The sequence below is a fragment of the Penicillium diatomitis genome, assembly GCF_028827545.1.
Source record: "Penicillium diatomitis strain IBT 30728 chromosome Unknown utg000003l_segment0_segment0, whole genome shotgun sequence".
In the NCBI taxonomy this organism is placed as follows: domain Eukaryota; kingdom Fungi; phylum Ascomycota; class Eurotiomycetes; order Eurotiales; family Aspergillaceae; genus Penicillium; species Penicillium diatomitis.
In genome coordinates, this window is record NW_026623175.1 from 1,938,239 (window position 1) to 1,952,399 (window position 14,161).

The 14,161-nt window shown below is 52.8% G+C and overlaps 5 protein-coding genes across 5 annotated transcripts; 4 read left to right on the forward strand and 1 right to left on the reverse strand.

Annotated features, from left to right (window-relative positions):
* Positions 1-391: 391 nt before the first annotated feature.
* Positions 392-5,590, forward strand: N7539_002864 (putative gelsolin repeat protein; the record flags this gene model as incomplete). The annotated part of the gene is given in 4 exon segments (XM_056932467.1): positions 392-554; positions 716-2,201; positions 2,216-5,257; positions 5,335-5,590. The coding sequence occupies 4 exon segments, from the start codon at positions 392-394 to the stop codon at positions 5,588-5,590; spliced, it is 4,947 nt and encodes a 1,648-aa protein (XP_056792426.1).
* Positions 5,591-7,291: 1,701 nt separating this feature from the next.
* Positions 7,292-8,977, forward strand: N7539_002865 (D-arabinono-1,4-lactone oxidase; the record flags this gene model as incomplete). The annotated part of the gene is made up of 1 exon (XM_056932468.1): positions 7,292-8,977. The coding sequence occupies one exon, from the start codon at positions 7,292-7,294 to the stop codon at positions 8,975-8,977; it is 1,686 nt and encodes a 561-aa protein (XP_056792427.1).
* A 2,353-nt stretch (positions 8,978-11,330) lies between these two features.
* Positions 11,331-11,726, reverse strand: N7539_002866 (uncharacterized protein; the record flags this gene model as incomplete). Its single annotated transcript, XM_056932469.1, has 1 exon — positions 11,331-11,726. The coding sequence occupies one exon, from the start codon at positions 11,724-11,726 to the stop codon at positions 11,331-11,333; it is 396 nt and encodes a 131-aa protein (XP_056792428.1).
* Positions 11,727-12,672: 946 nt separating this feature from the next.
* On the forward strand, positions 12,673-13,093 carry N7539_002867 (Zn(II)2Cys6 transcription factor domain-containing protein; the record flags this gene model as incomplete). The annotated part of the gene is made up of 2 exons (XM_056932470.1): positions 12,673-12,861; positions 12,932-13,093. The coding sequence occupies 2 exons, from the start codon at positions 12,673-12,675 to the stop codon at positions 13,091-13,093; spliced, it is 351 nt and encodes a 116-aa protein (XP_056792429.1).
* A 24-nt stretch (positions 13,094-13,117) lies between these two features.
* N7539_002868 (uncharacterized protein) lies at positions 13,118-13,891 on the forward strand (the record flags this gene model as incomplete). The annotated part of the gene is made up of 1 exon (XM_056932471.1): positions 13,118-13,891. The coding sequence occupies one exon, from the start codon at positions 13,118-13,120 to the stop codon at positions 13,889-13,891; it is 774 nt and encodes a 257-aa protein (XP_056792430.1).
* Positions 13,892-14,161: the final 270 nt, after the last annotated feature.

The following is a 14,161-nucleotide window of genomic DNA, read 5'->3' on the forward strand; positions in this document are numbered from 1 at the left end:
ACCACGGATGTGGTATGTTTTGCAGGATGTAGATTTTCCGAGAACAGTGCTTCCACCGGGCAGCGAATCTCATCAACAGAAGGGAGTCATCGGAGTGTGGCCAATGAATCTATGATGATCGCGGCCTGTCCCTCATTTGATTTCCACAGGGCGGAGAACCACTCGGCGGGAGGAGGCTGTAGGCTCAGCTGTCGGAAGCTATCGCACTCTCTTCTTGCACTATTTGCATTTACGGCACTCTCGAGTCCTGACCCTCTTTCCACATCAACTTCCTCAATCTCTCCCTTTCCTCAACCCCTCGTTTTCCCCTTCCTTCCCCCTACCACCTCTCTGATTTTCGTGTGCAGAGTGTACAGGTTCATCTTCACTCGTCCGCGCAACAACAGGGAGAATGACAGTCCCCGCCAACCCCGATGGGGCCGAGGACGTGAATGACTTCCTGCAGCGAATCCGAGATCTCGGTGAAAATCGTGACAAGGATGACGAGGAGCGCACCAGAAAGTTGGAAGAAGAAATTATTCAAGGCCGAAAAGAGAGACAGGCCCGCCGAGCTGGTATCATTCCCCCTCACCCAAAATGACTCCTCAATTGCAGGTTCCTCCGCCAAATGAAAGTTCATACCCCGCGCGTCAAGACCGGTGGCCATCAAGGCAATGAAGACATTATTAGAGTTCTTATCAGAAGCCGCCATTTGCTAATTTGATCACATTACTAGAGCGAGCCCGATCAATCGCGGAATCACCGACACTGAACGCCTTCAGATTGAGCGCTTCATCACTCAGTCAAGTGTCGGCCATTGAACCACCCGAGCAGCTGGAGCCCACTCTACAAACGTCGGACCTCGACATCTCGAGTCCGTCATCTCCAAACCACGGCCGGGGGAGTTCAGTCACGGATCTGACGCAGGAAAATGATTCATCAACAGCCGCACGAGCGCTACCATCTATGTCACGCAGCCGGGCGGGAACACTCTCATGGCAGCAGCGCCCATCTTCGCGCGGTTTAGGGAACACCTCTCCCGGCGCGATGTCTCCCAGTCGGTCAAGCCACCTAAGGAATGCTTCCACCGCTTCAGATATGCCCGAATTGTCTCGTGCCCAAATCGCTCAAAGTCTGTCGTCCAAGGACCCAGCGTGGTTTCGTCAAACACCTGAGCGAGGAATAGGATCGCCGGCACTGCGGAGACCCGAGTCACGCTCGGGAAGTCCTACGGATTTGGGACCTGGTCGTCCACTACCTGGATTGAGTCGTCCCTCGACCGCAGAAGCCGAAAATATTGGGGAAACAGAAACCAAGCCTCCTGCAGTGTCTCGACCCGCTTCCACGATTGGCGACAGCCCCCGAATCTCCAGCGTCCTGTCAGCAGCTCCCGCCAGTGGCCTCGCCTCCCCCGTCACCCTCACGGGCCCAACTAGACTCGATCCCTCACAGAGTGACACCCCCAACGATCATGTGCTGCCGTCCCCGACCCAGCGACGAATGTCCCCGGAGCGGACTCGTTCAACGTCACCCACGAAAGGAATGGGTGGCTTCGTGCAAAGCGCAATGATGCGCCGTTCTGATAGTGTGTCCAAACGCTGGAGCGCCCAACTACCGCAAGGGTTGACACGCAGCAACTCCATTCGATCCAACCGTAGTAGCGTAGCAGGGCCGATTCTCTCTACAACTGTCAGCGATCTGTCCCCGTTGAAATCTACCGGCCTAGGAGGCGAGGTATCCCCGGCGCCTCTCCAGCAGCGACCGAGCTCAAGCGATAGTGACGCGGAAGGTCACTCTAAAGAGTCGGCGGAGCGACCAACAACGCCCTCTGCCTCCGTGCATGAGACACGTGCAGAAAGAAGCCCGAGTCGACCAGATTGTTTCGCCCATTCCCGCTCGGCTAGTTCGATGACCGCGGACAGTGGGACGGGCGACACTCCTTCCAGCCCGTTCACCTCACGCACTATGGATCCTCGTCGCTGGAGTCCCACCAAGGCGACCTGGCTGGAGAGCGCCCTCAATCGACCAGAATCACCCCGCGCGCAGAAGCCACCACCCCCTGAACAGCCCTCATGGGTACGGGATCGACAGAATCGTGCGAGTGTCGACATTGGTCGGCTCAATAATTTCAAGGAGGTCACTCCCGTGGGCTTGATGCGAACCCCCCGCCTGGTGGTCACTTCAAGCAGCCGAGTTTTTCTGGCACTACAGTGCCTCCGGTTGTGTCTGAAACGAGCACAAAATCACAGACCGTCGAGCCAGAGTCGTCGTCCAACTCCACAACCACCACGCCCGTTGCTGTTACTGCTCATTCGTCTCCTGATGGGCAGCCGTCGCTCACAGGCTCTCCTGTAGCTGCCCCAAAGGATCGAGATGTCGAGTCGCCCACGCCACGGAGACAGGAGAGTCAAGTCAAAAGTGAAGAGTCACTCTCTCCCTCCACGTTGCTTTCTGAGGAAGATGTTCGGTCCGGGGAACCGAAGGCGCAACTGCGCAAGACTCCAGGGCCAGCATTCACCAGGAAATCTCCCCCTCCGCCACTCTCCACCAAGCCGAACTTCTCTCTGCCACTTAGGGAACCACCTTTGTCCAAACCAAAGCCACACTCGCCAGTTGTTGATTTCAGGGCAAACTTGCGCAAGCGCGAAGTCACCAAGGAGACCGGTCCCCAGGCCGAGCCTGAGTTCAAAAATGTGTTCGGTAAATTGAGAAAGGCTGAGACACGCAACTACGTCCCACCCGACGAGTTGAAGGGTAACATTCTTCGTGGCAAGGCTGCCCTTAATGTCACTGGTGGCCCGATCAAATCGCCTCGTGTCGACGATCTCAAGGAAAGTATTCTCAAGCGCAAAGAAGAGATGAAGGCTGGCGGTGGAACCATTAGGCGCAACACAATTGAAGAGAAGGATGCACCACCTGTGGTGATTCCCGAGGCTCTAGTCAAGCGTCAGTCGATGGCCTCAAATACCAGCTCCAAGCGTGAGGACGCAGGATCGGCTGTTATTGCAAACGTTCCCGACTCGCCAAGTTCTGTGCTCGAGAAGCGACTTTCACCATCCCCACCCACTCGTCGAAGCGTCGATGTTACTTTGCCAGACCTATCCTCGTCGATCGACAGTCACCAGAAGGCCGAGTCCGAGAGCACGAAGTCGGTCATCCCCAACAAACAAGAATGGCAGTCACGGGTCAATCCGACCTCTAGAGAGATCGAAGATACACATGATGAACCGGATACACGTCGCGACTCAGCTACCTCGCTTCGTGGTTTGCCATCCTCTAGGCGATCCATCCCCACGTCGCCCGTTGCAAATCCGTATTCGCCCGTCAAGGGAAAGCTCGCGAATCGTATCAATCCTGCGCTTTCAGGAATTCTTGCTCGTGGGCCTTCACCCAAGGCCAATTCCAGTTCCCAAGATATGACCGTTTCGTCTCCGCAAGAAGGTTCGTCTGCGTCCCCGGCGGCGCCGCTCACACACATGACGAAAGCTCGTGCCAGAGGACCCAAGAGAAGATTGCCAGGAAGCTCCGCTGCTCCTGCAACTTCGCCTTCGGTTTCATCCGCGCAGAATACTACGGAGGTTGGTGCCAATTCTACTTCTGAAGTCTTATCTCCGCAGCCCCTATCCGAGTCTAAGGTCTCCTTGGAGCCTTCTCTGGAGAATGTGCCTAGGGAAAGCCCGGTTCTCGATACTGAATCCGCTCAAGCAGTGAGCCCCATAACGGACAACCATGACCCGGGAAATAGAGCCAGCAGCTCGCACACCCTGACCGACAGCGCAACTTATTTCAGACTCGACAGCATATCGCCTCTGTCGCCGGTGTCACCCATCTCGCCAGTCTCCCTTATCTCGACGCCAGAGGTAAATCTAGGCTCTTTCGTCAGCGATCATAGCAACAAAGAGAACATCGACCAAGATCAATATGATTTGGACAACGTAACACCGGCGTTGAGCCCCATTTCAGTCAGAGGCTCCTTTCCCCCTAAGCCAAGCATGGCGCTGTCCTCGAATTTCTCGTCGTCGCCTTCCACTCCAGTAGCCAAGCCGCAATGTGCGCAAACTCCTCGGTATTCTTCGCCATCTTCGCCTTCTCCTCTTCGCACAAGCTTCAAAGATAATTACTCTGTCACGCCAGCCACGCCACCCCAGAAGCCACTCCCAGCCGTGAGCGTAGCGGCCCCTTCACCCCATTCCAAGGCTCTGCCTTCTCCCCCAGTCCCAACCAAGCAATCCAATACATCCCTCAACAAGCCCAGGCACTCCCATAAGTTATCTCGAAAAATGTCTGCCCCTTCTCTTGTTGCGCAAGCCGCGGAAGCGCGCGACATTCTCGGCGTCTTTTTCAAATCCTTTCCCAACCCCAAAAATCGAATGGATATTGACCCTCAGCTTATGCTGACGAAAGAAGCGGAGACGATCAGACTCAGGACCCTGAAGAATATCACTTGGGAACTCACCGGGGACGGCAAACGATATGATATGCCCACGAATCAGGAATACGTGCTGTACGAGGGCAGTATGTACCTGTGCGTGCATCGCTTCGAGATCGAAGGTCAATCCGGTACCGAAGTCTATCTCTGGTGTGGAGACGATGTTGAAGCAGCTGCCTTGGAAAGTGCACAGGTCTATGCTCGTAAGATCAGCCGCGATAGTGGCTGCAAATTGGCTGTAGTCCGACAGGGGAAGGAACCGGTGCGGTTTATCCAAGCCCTTGGCGGTATTCTTATCACTCGGAGAGGCGCCAATTCCCGATCGAACTCGTCTGCGCTGTACATGCTTTGCGGACGCAAACACATGGGTCAAATGGTCTTTGATGAAGTTGACTACTCGCTACGAAGTCTTTGCTCCGGATTCCCCTTTGTCATCTCAGCACCGTTCGGAAAGGTATATCTTTGGAAAGGCCGTGGAAGCAGTCCAGAAGAAACCGGTGCGGCTCGCTTGATCAGCATGGATCTCGGGCTAACCGGCGAATTCGAAGAATGCGATGAAGGAGAGGAACCCGAATGGTTCTTTGAGGATTTCGCTGGATCCCACGACGCCAATCCCCTGCTGTCCTCGGCATATTGGGCATTGAAGCCGAAGTATGCTCAATTCCGGACCCGGCTCCTCCGGGTGGACCATGAGCTTGCCCAGCCTACTCGGTTTTGGATGCGTCGTCCTGGAGCAGGATCGCCAGTCGTACGCCCGAATGATACTGTCCAGGAAATCGAGGCATTCTGTTGCCGAGATGTGACCGAGAAAGGCGTCTATGTCCTGGACACGTATTTCGAGATCTATGTGTAAGCTGTCCCACTTGGCTTGATCGAGATGTATAGAGATGTTGCGTGCAAGAATCTTGACACTGACCCTGATTTAGAATCGTCGGTGACCAGGCCTTCCAGAAGTCAGCCGATTTTGCCTCTGCTGTTGTTTTTGCACACGAATACGGCATCCTTGCGGCGTCACTTCAAGACCGCCCGTTTATCCCGAAGAGTTTTGTCTCTTTAGGTGGCATCCCCGATCGCTGTCAAAGTGCGTTCCGCAAATGGAGTTCCAACAAGCTGGGTGCTCCATGTGTTTTCCCTCTCGATGTGGTGATAGAGGCCATCCGCTCGTTCGCGCGTGGAGATTGAGCACCACGTCTTCTTTTGCCTCCTTCGCAATCATTCTCCATTTTCTTCCATGTTATTTTATTTTTCTGTGTTTCCTCCGTCCACTATCACTGTGCATATTTTGGCAGGGAAAAGGAGCATCTTGTTGGAATGGGAGTGGGAATCGGCGTCTATCCCCTACTGTTGCTGCTCTTGTTGGGTTATCAATCAGACATCTGCATTTCTCCATCTTTTAGTAGGGCAGCTTCTCGAAAATGAGGAAGGCTTTCATACATGCATACTATCATCTACATACTCTGTCATATACATTGAATGTCTTACCACTCACCTTGATGGATTTTCTCCCAAGCGTGGTCATATATCAAGCATGTCCTTGTTGATAACGGCATGCAGCCTAGAAGACCAGATCAACGGCTGGAGCTGACAGCAGATGATACCTGGTCTCTACGCCGAGGCAGCCTTCGGTCCAATGCTACCACCGCAAATGACGGCTACTTCCAAAATGCCATCTGCCTGGGACAAAAAGAGTGTTGCATAGGTAATAGGACTGTGTTCGAGACCTTTGTCCGAATAAATCCATTGGATTCTGAACCTGGTGTTCGTCTCAACAGACTTTCTATTTCTATTATCCCCGTTTTGATTGCTCTCAGCATGTGCTCAAAAGCCGCCCGGGACGTGGAAATTTTCGTCTGGACCACTGATCAGGGCTGATAGTTGTAGAAAGACCGTTGGTCGGCAGTCGGGACTCGGGACATTAGACGTACTAAGAAATCAGTCTGATGACCGACCGGCGAGTAACTTGGTAGACATCCCAACTAGTTACATAGAAGTAGTTCCCTAAAACCAGCGGGTCACACTTCGTCAGCACTTATAATACCCTCGGATGTCGACATTAGGTTATTCTTTAAAAATCAAGGCGAATACAGGCTATACTTCAACGATCAATCCTCTGTTCGTTGTGCCAAGTTGGTTCCTCTTTGCAGTGTCCGTGGCCTCGTACCAAAGTATTAGACTCCTGTCGGCCTCCATCGAGTAATTGACATGACTCAGACCACAAGCTGAAGAAGAATGAGCTTAACAACAGGGCCAGCCAACGAATTATGCAAACCCAAGCACCCCGGTAGCAATCTTGAAGCCCGTGGCTGAGACAATGCAAGGCTAAGCGATATACCTGCAAAATGCACATGGCCGATCGATCGATCGGCGATTGGGCGAAAGTGTAAGTGTATAAGCTTACTACAAGTCGGCTGGGGGTCGAGAAGTACTGCCGCGGAACGGTTCAACTGACGGCCACTCGTTCAGAGTGAACAACTTGGAATCTCCAGAAAGCCTGCAGGAGACCCTGTCATGATCCAGTCGCACTGCGGTAAGGTTTGCAGCGTCGGGTGGAAACGTGCGGAAGAAGTGGACCCGATCGGGACGGAGTGCGCAAGATTGATTTATCTCCGGGTCACCCATCGCGATTGTCTGGTTTCCGTTTCTAGCGTGCAAGTTGCCGGACACTTAGGCTTGTTCTTTTTTTTGGGGCCTTTGCAGCGCTGGTTGGATTTCTCACTTGGTGTTCTGGTCTGCAATCTGTCCTCCTTTCTTCAATTCTTCCATTCAAACGACAACGGCGAAACATACGTGCAGCGTGATGTGGTGATTGAAAGCCCACTCCGACCCTGTATCGAATCGATCACCTGCAATCCACAGCCCACCTTCACATCGTCTTAGCCGATCATGGACGGTTTCATCGCCCGTGAGCTCCAAAAGCTCGACTCCAACATCCCTTTCCGCGCGACTACCGACTATCTGCACCATACCTGGGCCAAGACCTTCTTCTCCCGACCTGAGCTCTACATCCGCCCTCAGTCGATCGAGGAAATCCAGCAGGTGGTGAAGCTTGCCCGCCGGTACCGCCGCCGCCTGGTGACCGTCGGAAGCGGTCATTCTCCCTCCGATCTGACCTGTACCTCCTCATGGCTCGTCAATCTTGATGACTTCAATCGCATCCTACACGTGGACCCTGAGACATGCCTGGTGACCGTCCAAGCAGGCATTCGCTTGTATCAGCTTGGCCCACAGCTGGAAGAACAGGGCTTGACACTTGACAACCTCGGCAGCATTGATAGCCAGTCCATTGCAGGTGTCATCTCCACCGGTACCCACGGTAGCTCGCTCCGCCATGGTCTGCTTTCAGAGTGCATCGAGTCTCTGAGCTTGGTGCTGGCTAATGGACAGCTGGTGCGCTGCAGTGCAACGAACAACCCAGACCTCTTCCGCGCCGCGCTGATTTCCCTGGGCGCGCTCGGTATCGTGGTCGAGGTCACCTTCAAGGCTCGACCAAAGTTCAATATCGCCTGGCGCCAGGAACGATACTCTCTGTCCAGGGTTCTGAGCGAGTGGTCAACTGGCTTGTGGACTTCGACGGAATTCGTCCGTGTCTGGTGGATGCCCTACGAGAAGGGAGCAATCGTCTGGCGTGCCGATCCGACCGACCTGCCGCTTCAAGCCCCTCCCAAGAACTTTTACGGTGAATCGCTTGGATATCACATCTACCACAACCTTCTGGCGCTGGCTCAGTATGTACCCCGGATTCTACCCTGGGTGGAATGGTTCGTCTTTGGCATGCAGTATGGCTTCCGCCCCGGTGCGGTCGTCACTGAAGCTGTCCAGCCATCCCGTGAGGGCTTACTGATGAACTGCTTGTACTCGCAATTTGTGAACGAATGGGCGTTGCCACTTGACAAGGGTCCCGAAGCCATCATTCGTCTTTCCGCCTGGTTGCATGGTGATCTGGAGACTGCGCGCATTCCGTTCTCTCCCAAGGGCCTCTGGGTACACTGTCCCGTTGAGGTTCGCGTTTCGGACTCGACTCTCTCCTCCAAACCACGACCTTTCCTCGATCCCACGTGCCGTGATGGACCGACTCTGTATCTGAACGCCACCTTGTACCGGCCATACCTTCGTGACCCTCCTTGCTGGAAACGGTACTACGAGGCCTTTGAATGGCTCATGCGCGACATGGGTGCTCGGCCTCACTGGGCGAAGAACTTCACCACCTTGGATTCCACCGAACTACAGCGGCTGTACAAGGCAGACATGGACGATTGGCTGAAGGTGCGCCAGGACGTAGACCCAGAGGGCATGTTCCTTGGTGAATGGCACTGCCGTAATCTGCCCTTGACCGGTCCCTCGGCCGTTGAGGCGGACCTGTCTCTGATGGAGCGCGAGAGCGGACGACGCAGATTAGGCGCTCGTGACGCCGGCGATGGCGTCGAATGGGTTGGCGATCGTCGATGGCAACATGCGCCATCTGAGCGCTCCTCAACATCCTCGCCTGGTTTCCCCACCCCAGAGGGCAGCGAAGACAGTTACGAAGTCATGTCCAAGGGTGAGGCCAGCATTCTCCTCAACGGTGCATAATTACCTCGCCCTTTGTCGCTGAGCAAACATTCCCCCCACCTTGGAGAGGTGAGGGCCGCCGCTTAGTCCCATCGGCGGGGTGAGATCGTGAGTGACGGGCTTGTGGTGCGCGTGAAGGTGACAGGAGGTGAAGGGACATGACTGACAACCTGCGAAATGAAACGCCGAATCACTTGAGATCACTGACTCACAATCGTCAGTATCAGGGACTGTCAGTGTCGTGGGGGAGTGTGGGCCTAAGAGACGATTTGGAAGCGTTGACTTGGCGTGACGAATCTACCTGAGATACCTGAACCAGGCCTCTGTCTCCGCTTGGATGCAGAGTATAGCGTACAGAAGCGTCAAATGTCTGGGAATCGTTTAATTTTCCTTCCCTGGCCTGTCCCGGTACCCGAGTCAGTACCCACGTAGCAATAAATAGACAAAAAAGAGGGAAAACTTTGTTCAGCTGAATCTCAGTCCATCTAACATGCTCAATCAGGAACTAGTAGTCGAAATCAAGTCTATCTTTAGATTGTCAGCAAGACTGTTGTCAATCCATGTCGCAAGCTAAAAGTCAAAGTAACCCCACTCCAGCGCACGGTCAACATCGAATTTGTCATCAGGTCATCATGTCAATGTATGTCTGTATAGAACTACCTAATGGACAGAGTATAGCACAAGAGGTCGGATCAAGTCGGCGCCATTCAAGACTTGCAAATCAATCTGCGCCCAGGCCGTAGGGCGTAGGCGAGTACAATTACCTGTCACCCTGAAGGGTCTTTGTTTCTCTTTTGTTGATCACAGAAAGTGCATTGCATTGGCTCCGACCTGGCAGACGTGCATTCTACATCGTTTAGTGATTTACGAATCATGTTCCCGCGGCGACTCGGGGGTTCTCTCCGATGCTGCGATGATCAGCCAGGCCTCGCTAGCACAATCTTCTATCTTACTACTCTTCTATCATGTCTGAGTCTCTAGATATCCTGATGGGCATCGAGGAAGTGGAACAGGACACTTTTGATCCGCTATCCAGCAAAAATCTGATGGAGTGCCTGTCTATTCCCCGGACGTGAGTTCTATCTTCGGTACAAGTCTGCTCCGATAGCAGGGATAGTATCAGATGGACTAGAAATGTACTGCGGCCCCGTCAAACAAGCACACATCATGTGAATGTTGATCTTTCTTCGACTGACAGGACATACTTTTTGAAGAGGAAGATCAGATCTCGAGAGCCGATTGGCAGAGATGTTACACGTACGAATGATAGTTTGCCGGAAGACCAAAAGACAGGGTTCATCAATGGGGATTGTGGTGTAAGCTCAGCGTACATGGTTGTCACTCTGCTATCAGCCACGCTGACGCATTATCGAGGGTGGGCAGATGCCAGAGAAGAGAAAGCGACAATATCTGGCTAGAGGTGAGCTTACAAGGGATCACTCATGAAGTGGGTGATGGATGAATCTCGCACAGATTCCTTGTACTTCAATCTATGTTTTGTCTATCGTTGTCGGCGAAGAGATCACGTCGTGTATACCACCAGGTGTAGAGCCTGGAAATGCATTCGAAAACAGACGAATCGACGGGTTCACGAGAGTGTGTATGGCTTTGACGAAGAATGCGGAGAAATTCGGTGCGCACAACATGAAGCACGTCAACAGCGCCTGGCGACCTTCAGATGAAGCGAAAAAGTACTGAGGTCAAGGACTCAAGTCCACATCGCAGTCGTGCTGTACTGACTCAGGTCGGTACAAGAGTCAAGAGCACATGACTTACCTCAAGTAGGCTCCAGGTCCAGCAGGAGGGGCCCAGATGCGCTTAGCTTCTTACTCTGCCCTTGATTCGTGGTGCTGTCTTCCCCTCCTCACAACTCCCCCTGCAGGCCAAATTCAAATGTCAGTCTCTCCAATCGAGAACTTCAGATTGGATTGTCAAACATCCTGCAATTCAGAATCCTTCATCTCGTACCACGTTTCTTTGCAACAACAGCTGCAGGACTATCAGGTGATCTGACGTTGTTCAAGGACGACAGGCTGTACCCCGTTCACGACTGCAAGAACAGACCTCTGTTCACCTTGATCCCTGCAGTATAACCAGTGGCCTGTGACCAGAAAAATCCCCGGCAGCAGTAGAGGGACAGGGAGGGCTCTACATGGGTCATCACACACACATCAACCCAACCGTGCTGCTGAGACGACGATCTGGAACCTCGACACTCAGTCGCTATCACGGCGGTTAGTTGATCAGTGGGAAGAGCGGGGAAAGTGGCAAAGATTTATCCTCGTCATCCATCCTCTACGGCCGCCCAGAATGGGCCATCCCCGGCCTTGGGTAGGTCTGAGACTAGAAGAAACGAGAAGTGACACAACATCGCCTACATGCTATCACCACCTGCGTGATTGCCTGGCGGCCGCTTGAATGAAGAGACAGTCTCATTCTTCCAAGGGGTCCGAGCGTTCGGCCTGCTCTCAGGTCCGGGTGATCCAGATCGCAGGGTGTTCCATCGTCGACGCGGCCTCTTCATCATTCTGCAAACGATAGAACCATTATCCTGACTTGCGGCGAAAGTGACTGTCTCATCCGCGAAGCGCATGGACTGGGCAGCAAGTATTCGGGTCTCGAGGAGACCCGACTCAACGCTGGATCCACTGGCGGCTCGGACCGGATCCATCACAAAGATCGCAGACAATTGCGATTGAGCTGACAATTTGATGCTGCATCCGAATGCAAAGAATCCATTCACGGCCAGCGCATCACCGTCGCAAGACATGTTGAGATCGTCATTTGAGTGGCCTGGGGTCACGCGGCGATCTGGATTTTGGGGACATGGTGGCAGGGCAGTCGACTAATATCATTGTACGAAAATAGGACGCTCGGTTTTCCAACGAAGAGTTCTCCCCGGGCGCCGACTTGCGACTGGATCTTGTTGGTAGCCTATCACGCTTGAGAGTGAGACAGAGCGCGCTAAGGCCTTTGCAGCAAACCTGGACGATCTCAGCGTCTAGTGTATCAATGACCCATTACTAGGCCGGGTGATCATCGTGAGCTGTCTGTACGTCTTACAGCCAGATCCTGTTGCAAGACCCACGAACAGCTTACTTACTCTTCCCGGTTGAGGCTTTCCTGACGGCAGGGGGCCCGTCCGCATCACTCCACAGTACACACTACACACTACACGCCCAACCCCTCAGCCTCTCTGTAGAACGCAGGTTGACTAGGTGTACCGTTGCTATCGCCCCCGCCAGACGAAGTACAGAGGAAAGACGAGGAAGAGACACACCCAAAAATTGGAAGATCCTGGGACAAAGCTTCTCACATTGGTCTCTTCCAAATCCAATCAATGCACCTGCTTCCCCCAGGAGGCACCTGCACTAGTGATCATCCACGAACGATTCGAAGTGACGAGCATGCTGCATTCATTGAGGCGATTACGCACGGCAGCAATCGTGTCTTGTATCGGCCATGGTCACCTCTTTCCCCTACTTGACGTCGGATGCGGGCCATGAAAGTGCGCCTGAATTCCCACATCACCTGCCCATTTTCCTCACCTCCTGCGTTCAGTTCTAGCCTCACTCGTCGCCCTTCTTTCACTTCTGTTCTTCTGTTCACGACTAGCTATAGTTTTCAATACTGTGGCAATTGAATTTGTCTTCTGCCTCTCGCGTCGACAAACATAATTCTGAGATTGAGACCTCCATTTGTCTACCTGTTTCACGATGACATGGCAACCCAAGCTCCGCCCAAAGGGCTTCCCTCACAGTCTTGATGATTTTGCCCTCGCATCATTGACTGAATTGGAGCACCGGTCAAGGACAGGCGAAGACAAACGGGACCAGCGCGTATTCCGGGTAAAGCGTAAGCATGTGCTCAAAGCTTGTGATCGATGCCGGGTCAAAAAAACAAAGGTATTTACTTCCTTACCATTAAGCAAGGCAACTATGGTCGTGGATACTTCGAGTGTTCTAACTTGATCAGTGTGATGGCAAGCAACCCTGCAATCGATGCTCGGTATACAATCATCCATGTCTTTTCCGCGAAAGGAAAGCCACCCAAACCAAGGTGTACTCTAGAGGGTCAGTGAAAATACACATGGGTTTTCGAATCAATCAATCACCTTCCGCTAGCGTCGGATATTAACGACGAGATCACAGCTTCGTGGAGATGCTAGAGTCTCACCACGCACTTGTGGTAAAGGCTCTCCAAAAGCTATACAAGTTCTGCATCAACAAGGAAGGGTTTCCTGGAGAACCTCTTGCCGAAGCCCCAGATGGCCATCCGCTTACCCACACGATTCTCGACCGCTTAGGACTGATCAAACAAGCGGAAGAGAATGCAGACGAGGTCGATGAGGATTCGGAAGATTTGAGATACTTGCGTATCCTCTCAACTTCTACGGAATGCAGTGTGACGGCTGAACCATCGCCCGAGCCTACCACACCCACAGAGCCTTCACCAACGACATCTTCTCGAGCCTCGGTCTGTCAGGGCATCTTGACGCCAATGACTAGTCGAAATAACTCGACATGGCAATGGGACATGCAAGCTACTCAACAGACCAATTTGTCCTATCCGGGGAATGGGTTTCCGGGGTTCTTCGCGCCCGCAAGGCCATCAATAGGCTCAGCTGACTCAAGTTCAGGAGACGTATTCTCTCATATAGACAATTCGTCTCCTTCGATCTTATCCCATCATCCACCAAGACATGATCAACAGTTACTGACATATTTCCTGGATCCGGCCAGTAACATTGCAAGCTCTTCGTCAATAGAGTCGAAAAGTGTGGACCGTTACAATCAAGGATTCCACATTTCTGAAACGCATTCACATGCCGCGGCTACGCTTCCTGGCGATGTATGGACTGATTTCAATTTTCCTACACACGATCAAGCGCTCTACGAGACTTTTACTCCTAGTTGGTCGTTCCCATCTGCTTGAGTGAAAAGAGTGACACCATTTTTTCTCACGAGCGATGAAGTGAAGGCTCGTCAAGCATCATTGAGACTCTACATCTTTTTTTTTTGTCTTCATTGTACCTTTTCGGGACATTTCTGGTTCTTGGATTCTACAAGATGGTATCTGGATATTCCTGGACCTATGAAATTGCTTACCTAAGTCGGCTTCCACAAGAATATCATGACTCAAGTGAAATTGTTCACCTTGAAATTCAAACTAATTGTACTCTCTCGCTCCAATCAACCTATATGG